The sequence below is a fragment of the Astatotilapia calliptera genome, chromosome 22, assembly GCF_900246225.1.
Source record: "Astatotilapia calliptera chromosome 22, fAstCal1.2, whole genome shotgun sequence".
Classification (NCBI taxonomy): domain Eukaryota; kingdom Metazoa; phylum Chordata; class Actinopteri; order Cichliformes; family Cichlidae; genus Astatotilapia; species Astatotilapia calliptera.
The window spans coordinates 16,266,002-16,282,099 of NC_039322.1; the positions used below are offsets into that span (position 1 = coordinate 16,266,002).

Sequence of the window (16,098 nt, forward strand, 5' to 3'; positions counted from 1 at the left end):
GAGAACCTCTATAAAAGAAGACGTTTATGGTGGTCTGAAGTGTTCAAGTGCGTGTTTACACAATGCCAAGGAGGTAATACATCAGCAACAGAAGCGACTGCTGCTGCCAATTATTCTGGGAAGGGTTATAAGGTCATTTTCAAAAAATCTGAATACCATCACTCTTCAGTAAGAAAGATTATTCACAAATGGAAAACGTTCAAGACAGTTGCCAGTCGTTCCAGGCGTGGACGTCCCAGTGAATTCACTCCAAAGTCAGTTCTCAGAGAAACTGCAAAAAACCCAAGAGCTTCATCTCACACTCTACAGGCCTCACTCAGCATGTTAAATGTTTAAGTTCACGACAGTACAATTAGACAAAGCCTGAACATGTGTGGTGTTTATTGGAAGGTTTGCCAGGAAAAAACCCTTTCTCTCTAAAAAGAAAATGGCAGCATGCCTTAGGTTTGCATAACGTCTGAAAGGATATCTTTGGACAGACAAGACCAAAGTGGAGCTATTTGGGAATTTGGACTCTGGAACACTTTGGGGGTTGAGTAGAATCAAGAATCAAGGTGCTGCAGAGGCACAAAGTTTGGACCTCAGCATTAGTGAAATGCTGTGAGAGCTGTGCATAAATGAGTCTTTGCAAACATCAATGAACTAACGCAATGTTATAAAGAAGAGTGGGTCATAATTCCTCCATACCGATATGAGAGATTGACAGTCATACAGAAAACGATTAGTTCCTGCTAAAGGTGGTTCGACAAGCTGCTAAATCATGGGGTGCACTTTAGTTTTATGGACTTCTTTTTCTTTAAAACATGCTGCTTATGTATTCTGGTTTAGTTTTTGTTAAAGAAATTATGACAGTACAATAGGTCAAATAAAAATCGTAAATCTTACCATGGCTCTATATTACCTGTTTGCAAAGGTATGAAGATTTCATGGTCACATTAAACCTCTAAACTGCAGGAAACACGAGGAGCTCAGAGGAGAGTACGCGAGTGGTTTAACACACCAAATTCATAAACTGGTATTTTTAAAAAAAATAAAAACGTTCAGTGCAAAACAAGACAGCATGAATTTTTATTTTAATATCAAATCTAAACCACACATTTGTAAATACACAGAGGGCGATATGCCGACTAAGCTGAAACACTTTAAATATTTACATCTGTTAGAGTCTGAGATTTTATTTTGAACTTCAGAGCATGTTCAGTTGTTTTGTAGTTTTTCCACTTCTAGTAAATTTCAAGTTCTTGACAGTCAAATCACAACACGAATATATGGTTAACAGTAGCAACAGCACATCTGAGTTTGAGATCAATGTTTCACAGCACCTTTAAAATAATGTTTTCACCCACTTGTTTTTTTTTAAGCCAACAGTAACACAGAAGCTAAGACGTCTGCGCTCCAGCTGCGTGGGCTGGATTCCCATGTCTTGGCTCACGTGGAACAAGTCCGTACTGGCCAGTTATGCAGAAACATTTCCGATAACGGTGCACGCAAATCAAGCAGCCCAATTAAGTCAGTGCTACCCGGGAACCTCCATAAACAGTCTAAGTACACAAGCTTAAATGCAAACTTGTTCTGAACTCCTGTTTGCATCATATATTAGTAATGACAGTACTTTAGCTCACACAAAATATATCTGTCAGTTTGCAGAAAAGGGTCGCTGAACTTCATTTACTGTTGGGGGGAGTTTGAAATTTGAGTCTTCACTTGATTTCACATTGATCCCGTGTGAGTTTGCGTTTAGCTCCACGTCCTCTAACTTTTTACAAAAGCCCTGAAGATGAACTCGAGAGTTCAAGTGTCTTTTACTGACGGTCACTTTGCTTTCGGCGACAGGCTGGAAGAGTAGATGCGATAACATCTGTCCAGATGGGAAATGTGGACCATCCTCCTGTTTCAGTAATCAGCTCCTTCTTCTTCTTGCATTTGCTCCAAAGAGTTGAGGTAATCTTGAGCCAAGATCTTCTTAGGCAGAATATCTGTCCAGGAAAACAAAGCAAAAAATTTGTAAAAATGCATAGTTGAAGGAAAAGATCTCATTTTTTGTTGCAGGTCAGTGAGTGATATTAACTCAAGAGTATTAGGAAGACTCAAATGGTTTTAAACTTGGCTGTCAAAAAGTTGACACACTGCACAGCTGCACTAAAATCTACTTTCAGATTAACGTTTAAGCTTCTGTATATTTAAAATTCATCTGATATTTCACTTTATATAGATTATAACAAACTGTTTACAAAATGTTTTTACAGAAAAGCCATTTTTAAAACCTTGACATAATCATATGTCCAGAAGACGCATGCTGAGCACAAGTGGCTCCACGATGTAGTGGTTAACATGTTCGCCTTACAAAGCCTCGACAGAATGGGACACAATCCGGTGTATACCTAGTCTCCGCCCCCAGCCTGGATAAATGGCTAGAAGGAAACCATCAGGAAGGGCAGCCAGTGTAATTCTGTGCCAAACCAAACATGCACGCTCTGGTGACCTCTCCCAAAACAATCGAGCAGCCAGAAGTACCGCAGATATCACAGGCAAAACGAGCAGCAACATGCCCGAGCATTTCCACCTTAAACCCCCTGAATCGCTGGATTCAGACAGCCCGACGTTCAAAAGTAACAAAGGAGTGAGTGTGAGCTGTTTGGATACAGACCCAAAAACACCACAGGAGATAAAATGAAGTTATGAGAGAGATAAAAGTCTTATTGATGGTGTTTAAGGGTTAAAGCAGTGCCTGAGAGACTTAAAAACAGTGCTACTTCAAATAATCCTTAAAGTAAAGCTGGCTAAACTAACTCATCCTTTCATGAAGGTTACAACTTTAGATTTTTGTTAAAACTGTTAAAATTAGTTTTTGTTTTATGGCGATTTTAGAGCCTTTTTGTTTATACTACATTATACCAAGCAGTGTTTCTAATACTTATTCTTTTCTTAATCAGTTAATTTAATTATTTTTTTAAATTCATCGATTAATCTGGTCTTCTTGTGTTCAGCTGGTGGAGGTACTGTGAGCTGCTCCCTTATTTCCTAAGGGATAACCATAGTGGATTGATCTGCGTGTTTGATTTGGCACAAATGTTTTATCAGATGCCGTTCCTGATGTACTCCTCCTGCTTGTGCTTAATTTATGGAATTGTGTCCGTTTGTTGTGGTATTTGACCATAGAGATCCTACAGACAAGGGCTGTCAACCAATGCTCGCTTTGCAAGGGTCACATGCTAACAGGCCGGCCAGGAGCGGGAGAAGCATGAGGGGGGAAAAAAAACATCAAAAATACAGAATAAAAAGCACAGACAATGTCTGAAATTGACGCTTTTGATTGCTTTTAACACCCAGTTTCTCTTTGGGTTTTTGTATGTTATAACTTTGCTCTTTTCCACAGCCAGGTGACGGACCATCAGCAGCACAAGAAAGACCCACAGAACAGTTACATGACATGTTTTTGATGCATCTGACAGCAGATGCTCTCTGCAGGTAGGCAGGTAGTTTGAAGCTGCCAGTGGACTGCAAATATACTACCTCAGCTCAACCACAGTTTGCCCTTTAGACTTCTGTGATGAATTTTTGTAGAGCCTACAGGGTAATGTACTTAAGTGGCTGACGCTGTTACCAGTCTTGATGCTTTTGTGGTGTTTTATGTGTTTATTACTTGAGGGTGATGTCCCAGTGTTTTATATGCAGTACCATCTATGACAGAAATATTTTTCTTCCTTTTTGTTGCGGTCAGTTATTTTCTGTTTTTGTTTTTCTTTTTGGAGACATACATATTTGTCCCTTACAATGGCCCTGAGAGGTGCACAAAATACAATTATTTAGGGGAGACAATAACGTGATGGAACAGCTGTTACATGTTCAGGGTGGCGTTTCTATGGTGTAGATTTGAAACAGAAGCATAAATCCCGTGAAACTGGAAACACACAACCACAACGGAACCACAGTTTCCCATTTATCTACACTTGCTGATGCTGGGTTATTTAACTACCTTAAACACTTTAATAATCCAAAGTCTGATCAGTTATCATTACAGTAGTTCTTAGACTGTGGGTGAGGCCACTGCAGGTAGGTTCAGACATCGTGTGAAATAGGAAATTAATCGATTTTGTGCTGACTTTTATTCGGGCGTTGTGTGAGTCAGTGCGTAGAGCAACGGGGGAGGTATTAATTCACTGTTTCTAACAATCTGGACTCTGTGCAGTCTGAGATATAATCTGTAACCAGCTGGTGCATCATAGGACCGCCGAGGTGCCTGCAGGTGCCTCTCACCTGTGAGAAAGTGGAAAGTCTCCGCCTCCTGAGCGGTGTTGGCCAGGTCGCTGTACGACAGGGTGTTTGTTTCCTTCCCTGAGCCGTTGTTGAAGGAGGATAGAGCCAGGTGTTGTACAAACAGCTCCTAAAACAATAACAACAGGAGACACACACAAACGCGCTGCTTCAGCTCACATGCCCTAGACAAGCTAACGGTGCTAAAAGTGTTAGCAAATGAATGAGCTGCGGATGATGTTTAGCTTACTGTAGCTTTGGTGGTGAGGAAAAGAGCGTCCTGGTTGATGCTGGAGACATCAGGGGAGCTCTTCATGATCAGCCTCACCCTGGATATCGGTAGAGAGATCGGCTTTTTGCTGCCCGACGCTTGGTCGTCTTTGGCTGAGCTGTTATGAGACATCTTCATAAGGACAGGGCGCGAGACAAGCGGAACTTCCAAGTATTGTTTTGAACTGTGACGCCGGTTTGTTTCTTCTTCGTCTGACCAGATTAAAACCGTCTGGCGGACTCGACGCTGTAACATCTCCCCCTGCTGAAGAGGAGGCACTTTGGTTAAAAATGGTTTAGCTGGTTTTAGATAGATAGATAGATAGATAGATAGATAGATAGATAGATAGATAGATAGATAGATAGATAGATAGATAGATAGATAGATAGATAGATAGATAGATAGATAGATAGATAGATAGATAGATAGATAGATAGATCATTTATCTTGAATCTTTATACACGGATAGATGGATGGAAATTACTTTGTTACAGCAGGATAATGAATAAAAATAGTACAACTTACAGTAAATAAACAGCAGTGCCACAGGTGCATAGTGAGGGCATTATACATCAAAATTTACATATACAACAATGATTTCAAAAAAGCGGAAAAAGTAAAAGAAAAATTACGTTAGTAAAAAGCGGAAAGGTAAGACTCATTTTGTGCAAGCGGGCAAATTAATTAATAATTTATACATTATACATCTAAGAAAAACAGCTAAACATATTACCTACTCATTGTGTCGTTTTAACCAATCGTAATTTATCACTACCACAACACGATTGGTTAAAATTAATCAACATCTTCACACTCTCACAAGCTCGCCTGCGTCTATTAGCGTTGTGTCCTCCAGTCCAGTGGCGTCGCATAATTTAGTCATGTACCTAAATCTAAACCAAAGAAGAAGAACTGATGGCAGGCGCCAGCGCAGAAGAAGAATTGTGCCGCTAGTAGTGGCTATTAATGGGCTACAGATATAAACAACCCAAGTTTCTGATCAATTTGGCTGTTCTCGTAAGTAACTCAGAGCCATACCTGTTTGTTTTAAGTCGAACTGCCCCAGAAGGAAGATTTCAGCCTCTCTACCAGAGTCACAGCCACACAAACGGAGCATCTTCATCCTATCACTGAGTTCTGTGTTGTTTCTTCGCCCACCGGCGTCGTTTTAAGAAGCGGCCACGATGCCGCTGGGTTTGAAACCATGTTGCGCCGTTTGCAAGACTAATTCTTCTTCGATGTGGAAGAAAGGAAACCAGGGAGAGATCCTATGTAACAGCTGCACGGGAAAGAGCGCCAGCGGCGGGGCGTCAGGACCCTCCCTGTCCTCCATCACTCAGCCCAGCAATGGCGGAGGGAAACAGGTCAGTGAAACCCAGTGTTTCTAGATTAGAGCCAGGCCTGTTTGTGATGGTGTAAAGCCTCACGAGTTTGTCTTCGGGCTCTTTTTTTTAGACTGGTGGGGCTGTGTGCAGACATTGCAGCTGCATCATTCACAGATAATCCTACAGGGAAAATATAATAGCGCTCCCGGAGCCCACGCTGGGCTGAATTAGGAAGGTTTTCCATTTCAGTTTAAATACTGACGATCACTGTGGGGGGTTTTTTTTTGTTTGTTTGTTTTTTGTTTTTGTTTGAAGTTATTAGAAGAGCACAGGTCTCATTTCAAGACTGTAGTCTTCACTGTTCATGTGTAAAACAGTTTAACAGAAACAAGCCGGTGTGACTCCAGGAGTTTTTACATGTGGTGTCGCAGATTTGATCATAATAACTGCCTGAGAAAGCACTGGGCACAACTTTCAGGCTCTTGTGCAGCAGCCTGTGCGAAATACAGATGGCAGAACATAAAAAAATGATGCTTCAAATGAAAGTCATTTGTGTTGTACAAAGTGAAAGTATTTAAATCTTTAAATGAGAGGCGAAACATCTCAACAAACCCCCAAGATCATTTAAACCCTTATTTTTAATTAAAATTGGTAATATAGCAGTCTGTTGTCAAGTGAGATCAAACTTGAAGGGTAAACCTATATGCCTTAAACATTACATAGCTTCACATTTTACTGAGATATTTTTCACATTAAGTGATTAATCAGTTAACAAACAAACAAACTGATAGTTGTTAGTACTGGTCTTAGTATTGTCTCATTGTTTATTTTTCATCATCTTCTTCAACTGACAAGCTGCAGTCAATTGTCCAATCCCTTCTTGTGTTTGTCTATAGTCCAAGCAGGAGATCCACAGGAGGTCTGCACGTCTGAGAAGCACCAAGTACAAAGCTCCTGCATCAGAGAAAAAAGTCTCAACCAAAGGAAAAGGAAGACGACACATATTTAAACTCAAAAATGTAAGTTTGATAATGTAAATTTGATTTTTCTTCTTTCTTGTTGAGTTCATGCATTTGACCCTTGTGTGTGCCAACCTTTTAGCCAATCAAAGCACCAGAATCTGTAGCGACTATCATCACGTCAGAATCCATATTTTATAAGGTACGGTGTTTATTGTTGCAAAGCATGAGAAACAATACTTTCACTTGAAACTGGTCTGATCTTTTTAAAGCATTAATTATATAAATTAACCTTAATCCTTTATCATTGTCAATATATCACAGGGTGTATACTACCAGATGGGAGACGTGATTAAGGTAACAGATGAAGAAGATGGGAAGCCTTACTATGCTCAGATTCGAGGCTTTGTACAGGATCAGTACTGTGAAAAAAGTGCAGCACTGACATGGCTCATCCCCACTCAAGCCAGCCCTAAGGACCAGTTCGATCCTGGCACCTATATTGTTGGTGAGCAGTTATTCTGGATCATGCAGTGCTCTAGTGGAATTTGTTCATTTAAGCTTTAAAAAACAAACAAAAATGTTTTGCAATAGGTCCAGAGGAGGATCTGCCCAGAAAGATGGAGTATTTGGAGTTTGTGTGCCACGCCCCCTCTGAGTACTTCAAGTCTCGGAGCACCCCGTTCCCTACTATCCCAATACGACCAGAAAAAGGCTATATTTGGACCCACATAGGACCCACACCAGCCCACACTGTCAAAGAGTCTGTCAGTGCCAGCAGTTAGTGGGACTGTGATTAAAGACATGGACTCTGTTCTTAAAGAAATAAATGTACATTCACATGATGCTAGTGCAGGGTCAGCAGTCGCCAGCACATCAGCAGAGCATCTGCAGAGGTAGATGTTGCAGTCAGTGGAGGTTTAAATGTAAATAAGGTTTAAATGTAATAAATACTGATATCTGGGAGGACTGTGTCATCTGTGAGGACGCAGGACGGTCTGAAATGTGACATTTGTTTTTAGTGACGCCTAGCAACAGGAGCGACGGGGTCTTTCAGTGACTAGTAACAGGAAGAAGCGTCACAAATGAGACACCCCCCGAATTACTTCAAACTTGGCACTGCCTCCAGTCCATACACCCGCCAAGTTTGAAGGAGAACAGATGACCAATGCATACAGAGATTCCTTCATTTATTAAGGAGATAATGATTTTGGGGTTTTCTGATCATTACTTCACATTTGAAGGCGAGTTGTAAGTTGATGGTAATGATGTGTCTTATTGCTTTGTGTTATTCACAAGCTGTGATGCTGAAACATATGGAAGCTTGTTTACACCATTTTTTTTTTCTTTTCCAGTGGTAGAAACAAGTTTCCATAAAAAAATGTTACTTTTGTATTTGATAATAAACAAAAAGCTCTTTTCCATCACTACTGTTGCCTGTGATTTTTCTTTTGTTCCTTTTTTTTTTTTTTTTTAAACTGATATAAATAAATGTTTTAAAAAAAAAACAAACAAACAGAGATCTGATTGGTTTTTGTTCCAGCATCCTGATTGAACAAATGTCACGTTTGATTTATGTCAAAATGTTAGACTGGTGGTGTCTAAAGTCTGGAATGAAGCCACTTGTGTCAGTTAAGCTCTTGACCGTGAACGTCTCATTGTAAAGTCTTTAAGTCGGTGGTTTGTGTCCGTTTCTCAGTCGGATGCTGTTCAGAGTCGTTTAAACAATAAACACACTGTTACTTTGATTTACAGACGTAAGGTTGGGTCACGTGCATCACCGATCTCTAACCAATCAAACAGAGTTTAACCGAAGCAGGAAGTGCGCGGTAGTCATCGCTCTCTGCCTGTGCACTCCTGGATAAACGTCTCGGTGAAACTTTGGAGTCGTCGGTGAAATTCCCAGTCCGCGAAAACTTCCTCATGTCTTGAGTTATATTTTTTTTCTCTGAGCTGGACATGGTGAACATTTCTTGATCACAGTATGGGCAAATTCCAGTCCAAACACGGTGGGAAGTTACATCTAGTTAGCTTCTTTTTTTTATTATTATTAGAAATGAAATACTTGAAATGTCTTATCACTACCGCTAACTGTCATCTCATTATTTGGGCAGCTTCGAAGCCCCGGCAGAATCCAGAAGGTAAGACAGAAAAGACACATGCTGTCATAGCTAATTTGTACATGAATTTATAATTTATTTATTTATTTATTTTTTAAATATGTGGTTGTTTTTATCCTCTGCAGGACGGAGTTTGGCTTCCAGTGTGCTGAGAGAGTCGCAGAGTAGCCACATATGCAGAAGAAAGCTGACAGAGGTAATGAGTTTTATCTTTGTTCTTATATTAATAACTAATTCGAGAGAAGCTAAACCTATAACTCGCTCACCTACGTTTCCCGTATCACTGCGCTGATCTGGTGCTGACAGAAAAGAGGTTAGACCTGAAGCTGGTGCAGTACTGCCCGGGTACTATTCAGCTCCGGAAACCAGCCAGGTTTTACTAGTGATTTCGGTAATAATGTAGGATCTAAGGGCCCAAAAAGCAAAATCATATTTTGTGTAAGCTTCTTTCAACAAATAAATAAATGCACATGAGGCAACATTAAAGCCAAGTACACGTGTTCTTATAGTGCAGAAAAAACCGCACTGGCTCTTTAAACGCCTTTAACACAGCATTCAGGGCTTCATTTCAGTCGTGCCAGCTTGGGGACAAACTGCTCACATCTATCCAGGAGACATAAAAGATGTTTGGAAGGTGGTCGTTTATTTATTTCTCCACCCTTCCTCCTCCATCTCTATAAAGAGACTTCCAAGTCTGTGAAGTTCAGCACACCCACCCCCCTCCAGACAGCGAGGTCTTTATGCCCAACTTCACTGAGGGGGAAAAAGAGAAAAAAGGAAAAAAAAAATCCACATCTGGGACTGCTTTCCTGCCCCAGCCAGACGGGTGAGGGTGTGAGGTGGGGTGTTTGGGGCTGGAGTGGGTGAAGTGTGGCTTGTTTCATTTCATAAATGGCATCAAGTGTAATAATGTTTGTTTTTTTAATTTGTTTGCTTCTGAGACCACCTGATTAAAAACACTGATTGCATTTGTCTTACACACTTTAAGGACAGAAAATTCACTGATCCAGCTTTTCAAGTGTTTGATCTCTTAATATCTTTGGGCATAACTTGTTATTTTAAGGCCAATAAAGTCTGAAGCTCAGGACAATATTTGCACAGGGCTGCTGTAAGAAAAAAAAAAAGTTCTGGAAAGTTCTGCAGTTTGGAAAAAGATGTTGACTCTGCCAAGATGTTTAAAGGGCTGTGGTGGAGGTTCTGCGCTTGGAGCACTTCCTGCGATTACATTTTCCAACCCAATGTAGTTTTATCCCCCATGACACCACTGCTGTGAAGTGGTAATGTCAAAAACATCTCTTTTTCCAAAAGATGACTCCGTTCTTTGCATCTTTGTTAGAAAGTCTTCCCCTTAAAATCACATTTAAAACATTTCCTTGTCACAGTTTTCGCAGAGGTGACAGATTAAAGACGGTTTTTAGAAGCTGGAACAGTTTAAAAAAGATTTTGTAGAGATAACTAAACAATGAAGTCTTTTATGTGCAACGTTCGATGTATCCAGTGAGGGGGGAGGAGGGGAGCGCCGTGGGTAAAAATTTTAAACACGCCGACTCATAGGTGAATGTTTACATACCTGTCAAGTACCACTGAGGCAGGCTCAAGTGTTGACAGGTTGACTGTCTAAAGAACGGACAAACCTGTTTCCTTTCCTATGATCTTCCATCAAGTATGTGTGCAGAAAAGAGGCTGAATAATTACAGTTTTAAGTAAATGTTGGCATACTGAGCAGAAAAGGCGTGGCGAGTTTAACTTGAAGTTCAAAGAAAACAATCCTGTCTAGTTTTTGGTTTAGACAGAGAATCCAAACTTCTTTTCAAAAATAATGTGTTCAAAATGTGGATTTTGTGATTATATTTGGGTTATAGTCCATCCCGCAAGCCAATTATAGACCAAACAATCTGAGTTTGTTCACTTACATTCCTCAAATTGAATTCTACCAAATGTGAAGTTGTTTTAGTTACTTAGCTAAATGTTCAAAATACCAGATTGATAGAAGCAGCTCAATGTGAACTATCGGTAAACATGTAAATATGCATTAGTATACAGTCATGTGATAAAGAGGGTTTACACAGTTGTGCAGGAAAACTAAGTCCACACTTACCGCTTCCGTAGGAATTATGCAGCAGCCGGGAGCTGCCAATTAAATGCATTTGATTAACTGATCAAGAGAGTTTGAGCACCTCTAAAAACAGATGTTTGGCCGGTTTGCTGGTCTGGAGCATTCAGGTGTGTTTTAACACAATGCCAAGGAGGAAAAATGTCATCAGTGATCTTAAAGAAACTTAATTGTTGATGTCCATCCATCTGGGAGGAGTTAAAAGGCCATTTCCAAACAGTTTAAGTTCATCATTCTACAGCTAATGGAAAACATTTAAGCTAGCTGTCAATCTTCCCAGGAGTGGATGCCTCAGCATATTCACCCCAAAGTCAGACTGTTCAGTGCTCAGAGAAAAGCCCAAAAACTTAGTTAACATGTTAAATGTTACAGCTCATGACAGTACAATTAGAAAAAGACTGAAAAAGACTGGCTTGTCTGGAAGTGTTTCCAGGAGAAATGCTGTTCTTTGTAAAAAGGTTGCACAACTTAGGTTTGCAAAGTTGGACCTCAAAAAACTGCAAGACTTCTGGAAAAATGTCCTTTGGACGGATGAGACCAAAGTGGAAATGTTTGACCATAAAGCACAGCATCACATTTGGAGAAAACCAAACTCAGCATATCAGCACAAACACCTCACACCAACTTTCAAGCACGGTGGTGGAGGGGGGATGGTTTGGGCTTGTTTTGCAGCCACAGGACTCACCACTTTGCAGTCATCGAGTTAACCCTGAATTCCTCTGAATACCAAAGTATTCTAGATTCAAATGTGTGGCCACATGTCTGAGAGGTAAAGCTTGGCCAAAACTACAACGATCCCCAAAACATCAGCAAACAGAAAGGCTGAAAAAAAAAAATCGAGGTCAATGAACTGAAGCAATGCTGTAAAGAAGAGTTGGCCAAAATTCCTCCATAACAATGTGAGAGACCACTGAAGTGGTTCTACAGGCTATTAGGTGTGGACCTAGTTGCATAGATGTGCATCAGCTACACATTAGTGAAATGAACTCAAGCTGCTCACTGAAATCAGGATGGGTCCATGGACTGACGGGTGATGCCGCCTTCTCTCATCAAAGCTTCACTGCAGGCAGAGCGTGGCAGGATACGCTGGGTGTGTTGCCTGCATCTGAACACGAATGCGGGTGTGCAGACATGCCCACAAATTATCACTCCCTGTGTTGCTCAACTGCATCTGCTGAAGCATCAGTGTGACACGGGTGAGGGACATGTTGGCAGATAAGAGGCTTTTTGTTCCTGTCTTCTTTTGTTTTGCACTGGAAGACTAAAGCAGAAAAAGATTAATTTTCTTGAAGTATTATTTATTCGATATTTTTCAAGTAACAGAAATTGATCCAAGTCCTTTCATCAACCCTGTCTGCTGTAGGATTTGAAAATATGTGTAAATGCATATAAGTATATAATGGATTTAGAGGATTTAAAGTAAGCTGACTTATAACAGTCAACACATATACAGTGTGTCTAAACCTAAACCTGAAGTGCAAAGAGGTCCAGCCAAGACTCAGGATTTAAGTGAGCGTTTTCATCTTCGTGTATTTATGCAAGAAAGCATGCGAAAAGATGTCAACCATTCAAAAACATGCGGGTAAACCGGCTTTCTTCTTCTTTGCAGTGCCGTATGTTTGTGTGTTTAAACGTGTGCAAAGTAAGCCAAAAGTATTCATACTACTGCTTTGTGTTTTGGGGTTCATAAAAAGGAAAAATGCACAGATTATTCAACATTGCTCACATCTGGAGATCCATCTTCACACTCACGGGACAAGAAAATCACTTAATTGCTTCCTCCCGCTCTTAAATGTGTCCTCTGATAATTTACACTCTTGACTCTTTTCACAGAACTTGTATGTGGAATTGAGGAAAAGCACTTCTGATCATAACTGCGACATGAAGGGTGAGTGGGCGATCACACGTCATCCTGTTTCCCGTCTAAGGTCTTTAAAGGTTTAATTGTTTAGTGAATGTCATCGGGTTTTATCCACTTAAACGAAACAATGGAAATAGTTCATATAAGACTAAGACAGAGCCTTACATGAGTAATCAGAAAGATACAAGATAGACCGCAATAATTTTAAGTACCCATAAACTGTGAGTCTGTTAAAAAAGAGAATTATGATGCATTTTTGTGCTGTTTAGTGGTTCAGCCACCAGAAGAAGAGAAGACGCCCGATAAAGGGACCAATTTTCACTTCAAGTGCAAGAAGGAAACAAAGAGGAGCAGCAGCCGTGCTGCTGTGAGTGAGGTAACTGGTAACCTCGTTATTTGATATTCAAATAACGTTATAATATAGTATAATTGTAGCAACTGGTGTGTACTCAGATTTTGGTTTTTCCAAGACTGGTGGGGTTGGGTGCCGGGACTTCGTGGAGTTTTCTAGTAAAACATGATGAGACGACGACTCCTGACTGTGAAGAAGTCTCGCAGAAAAAGCTGCATAAACACCCATTTTTAAATATGTATTCTTGAAATGGACTAAACAAACCTGATAAAACATGTTATCTTATCAGGTTGGTTGCAGGCTGTTATGGAGGATTTTGCTATTATAAAGGGGCTGTAATGTTCTCAGTGGCCAATTTGTTTTTTTTAGCCATTTAAGTGCTTATATTTAGTGAGACAATCACATGGGAGCAACTCATGTGATTGTTAGAGAGAGATGGGTATTTCAGAAACTGCTGATCTGCTGGGATTTTCCCACATGCTCATCTCTAGGCCTTGTAGAAGTTTTTGATTTTGGGGTCAGAGGAGAATGGCCAGTTTGCTTTGAGCTGATAGGAAGGCAACAGTAGTTCAAATAACCAGTCATATGCAGAAGAGCATCTCTGAGCATCTCTGAACTGTGAAGGGCTACAGCAGCAGAAGACCACACCGGGTGCCACTCCTATCAGCTGAGAACAGGAAACTGTGAAAGCGTAGCTCCATCCTGCCTTTTGTCAGTAGTTCAGGCTGCTTGTGGTGTAATAGTGTGGGGATATTTTGTCAATATGGCCAAAACCTCTGAAGAATGTTTTCAGCACTTGTTGAATCTGTGCCATGAAGAATTAAAGCATCTCTGAAAGCAAAAGGGAGTGTAATAGTAAGGTGTACCTAATAATAATAATAATAATAATAATAATAATAATAATAATAATAATAATAAAAAAATGTCTCATGAGTGTAAAGTTACAGTACATATACATATAATAAGCAAATACACATATTACTGTAAATGACAAACTATGGCATCAGTATTATTCTGACAGCATGTTCGCATGTGAACACAGGGCATGGAGGGTAACGTGCAGCCTGGAGACGACTCTCAGCAGGAGTGGACCTTCACATTGTACAATTTTGACAACACAGATGAGGTCAAGAAAGAGGTAAGAGAGGGGTTTTTGTTTTTGCTGCTGACATATTTCAGATGTAAAATGTCTCTGTATGCAGTGTGTATATCTGTGTTCTGCAGGACATGTCCAGCCTGATGCACTCCGTGTTTGAGGTTTTAGAGACATCGGTGAAGCAACCTTGCAGTGGTACAAGGCCCCTCAGGATCAAGCTAGCTGTAACTTCCTCACATTATCCAAACAAGAGCTCAAACACAGGTACGTGTTATTGTGATTTTTAGGATTTAAGGACCCAAAACTAAACAGTTCATGACCGTCAAGATTTTAATAAGCTTCTAAACTGTCAGCAATGCCAACATCCTGCACTCACTGAAAACAGATGCAGAGCAGGAGCAGAGTGGATCTCAGGAAGCTGGACGTCCAATGAGAAGGCTCTTCTGTGTGGATGAAAACAAAGAGCGCAGAAAGCACTACCAGGATCTAGCTGGCATTGAAAATTATGCCTCCAAGTTTGACAATGCAGGTATCATAAAAGCTCCATTAATTCTGTGTGTGTGTGTGTGTGTGTGTGTGTGTGTGTGTGTGTGTGTGTGTGTGTGTGTGTGTGTGTCCGTCCGTCCGTCCGTCCGTCCGTCCGTCTGTCTGTCTGTCTTCTGGAAAATACACTTAAGGGTTTTTTTCTTCTGTTTTTTTTTTTTTTTTAGACTCACCTCCTCTTCAGCACCATCTAGTGGTGCACTGTGAGAACACTGTGCATTCTGAGTCACCTCAAGACCTCCGTGTTGTTTACTCCATGAGAAGCAGATCCATGTGTGATAGGACCAGAGCTGAGAGAAAGTCCTGCAGGTTGCATGGCCGGCATCCTGCTTCGTGGTGCCATCCTACCCAGACTCTCCTTCGAGCCTCCCAGAGCCTCCCGCGTCGCTCCCACAGCAGGAAGCTTCATTCCACGGTACAATATTCTGCCTCGCCCCATACACACGCTGGCTTCCAGGCACAGCCAGGACAAGACAGGGAGACGTTTTACAGCCTTCAGCCTTCCTTTGGTGTCCCGCTGGCCCAGAGACATGAGCACCATCACTTCCATGAGCATCATCACCATCATCACCACTACCACCCATCATAACCTCATGTAATACACATCATATAAGACAGGTAAGAGCAGCTTAGTAATATTTTAGCTTAGTCTTCACCTTATTCTGGATTTTCTTTTCTCATCAGTGCCCCAATACAGATATTATAATGTCAAATGTGAGACACATGCAATAAAGTTGTTTAGACTGTTATTATTTATATGAGGATGGCTCTGTTAGTACAATGGCAGTGACCACAGTATCTCCCCTGACAAAAATCCTCAGTTGCACAACAATGCCCTGCAAGCATGCACCTCTATGTTGTACAAAGTAGTTTGGTTGGAAAAGAATAGCAGATACATAAAATGAAGTGCATGATGGCAAAATAGTTAAACCTGTGTTTAAACGCCAAACATTTGGTGTGCTGTGAGGAGGAAAGTGAAGCTTCTCGTGAGGATTCAGATGTTGTTCCTGCTAATCTGTCTGGCAAAAGTTGCAAATAGAAACCACGTCCAGCGAAGGACGTGAGACAGCTGTTGCTATTTATAACCTCAACCCTCTTACTTACCCTCTGTGCCTCTCTCCTGCCTCACCAGAGCAAAACACCCAGAGAGACAGCAACAGAAGATACCAACGGAGCAGCAGCTACAAAAGAGACAAGACGCTGA

General features: G+C 40.9%; 3 protein-coding genes across 4 annotated transcripts; 2 read left to right on the top strand and 1 right to left on the bottom strand.

Annotated features, from left to right (window-relative positions):
• Positions 1–1,039: 1,039 nt before the first annotated feature.
• On the bottom strand, positions 1,040–4,786 carry chrac1 (chromatin accessibility complex subunit 1). Its single transcript, XM_026156266.1, has 3 exons — positions 4,505–4,786; positions 4,258–4,384; positions 1,040–1,976 (listed from the first exon to the last, which is right to left on the bottom strand). Exons 1-3 carry the CDS (start codon positions 4,778–4,780, stop codon positions 1,894–1,896), a joined length of 486 nt encoding a protein of 161 aa, XP_026012051.1. The 5' UTR covers positions 4,781–4,786; the 3' UTR covers positions 1,040–1,893.
• Positions 4,787–5,395: 609 nt separating this feature from the next.
• gatad1 (GATA zinc finger domain containing 1) lies at positions 5,396–7,773 on the top strand. The gene is made up of 5 exons (XM_026156260.1): positions 5,396–5,889; positions 6,747–6,869; positions 6,952–7,011; positions 7,134–7,317; positions 7,404–7,773. The coding sequence occupies exons 1-5, from the start codon at positions 5,710–5,712 to the stop codon at positions 7,592–7,594; spliced, it is 738 nt and encodes a 245-aa protein (XP_026012045.1). The 5' UTR covers positions 5,396–5,709; the 3' UTR covers positions 7,595–7,773.
• An 888-nt stretch (positions 7,774–8,661) lies between these two features.
• LOC113014884 (protein naked cuticle homolog 2) lies at positions 8,662–16,087 on the top strand. 2 transcript variants are annotated; one of them, XM_026156683.1, is made up of 10 exons: positions 8,662–8,818; positions 8,924–8,950; positions 9,055–9,125; positions 12,876–12,930; positions 13,173–13,279; positions 14,298–14,393; positions 14,480–14,615; positions 14,737–14,880; positions 15,062–15,512; positions 16,027–16,087. In XM_026156683.1, the coding sequence occupies exons 1-9, from the start codon at positions 8,794–8,796 to the stop codon at positions 15,481–15,483; spliced, it is 1,083 nt and encodes a 360-aa protein (XP_026012468.1). In that variant the 5' UTR covers positions 8,662–8,793; the 3' UTR covers positions 15,484–15,512; positions 16,027–16,087. The 2 variants fall into 2 exon arrangements, with proteins under 2 accessions (XP_026012468.1, XP_026012469.1); XM_026156684.1 differs by having other exon boundaries at positions 13,173–13,270.
• Positions 16,088–16,098: the final 11 nt, after the last annotated feature.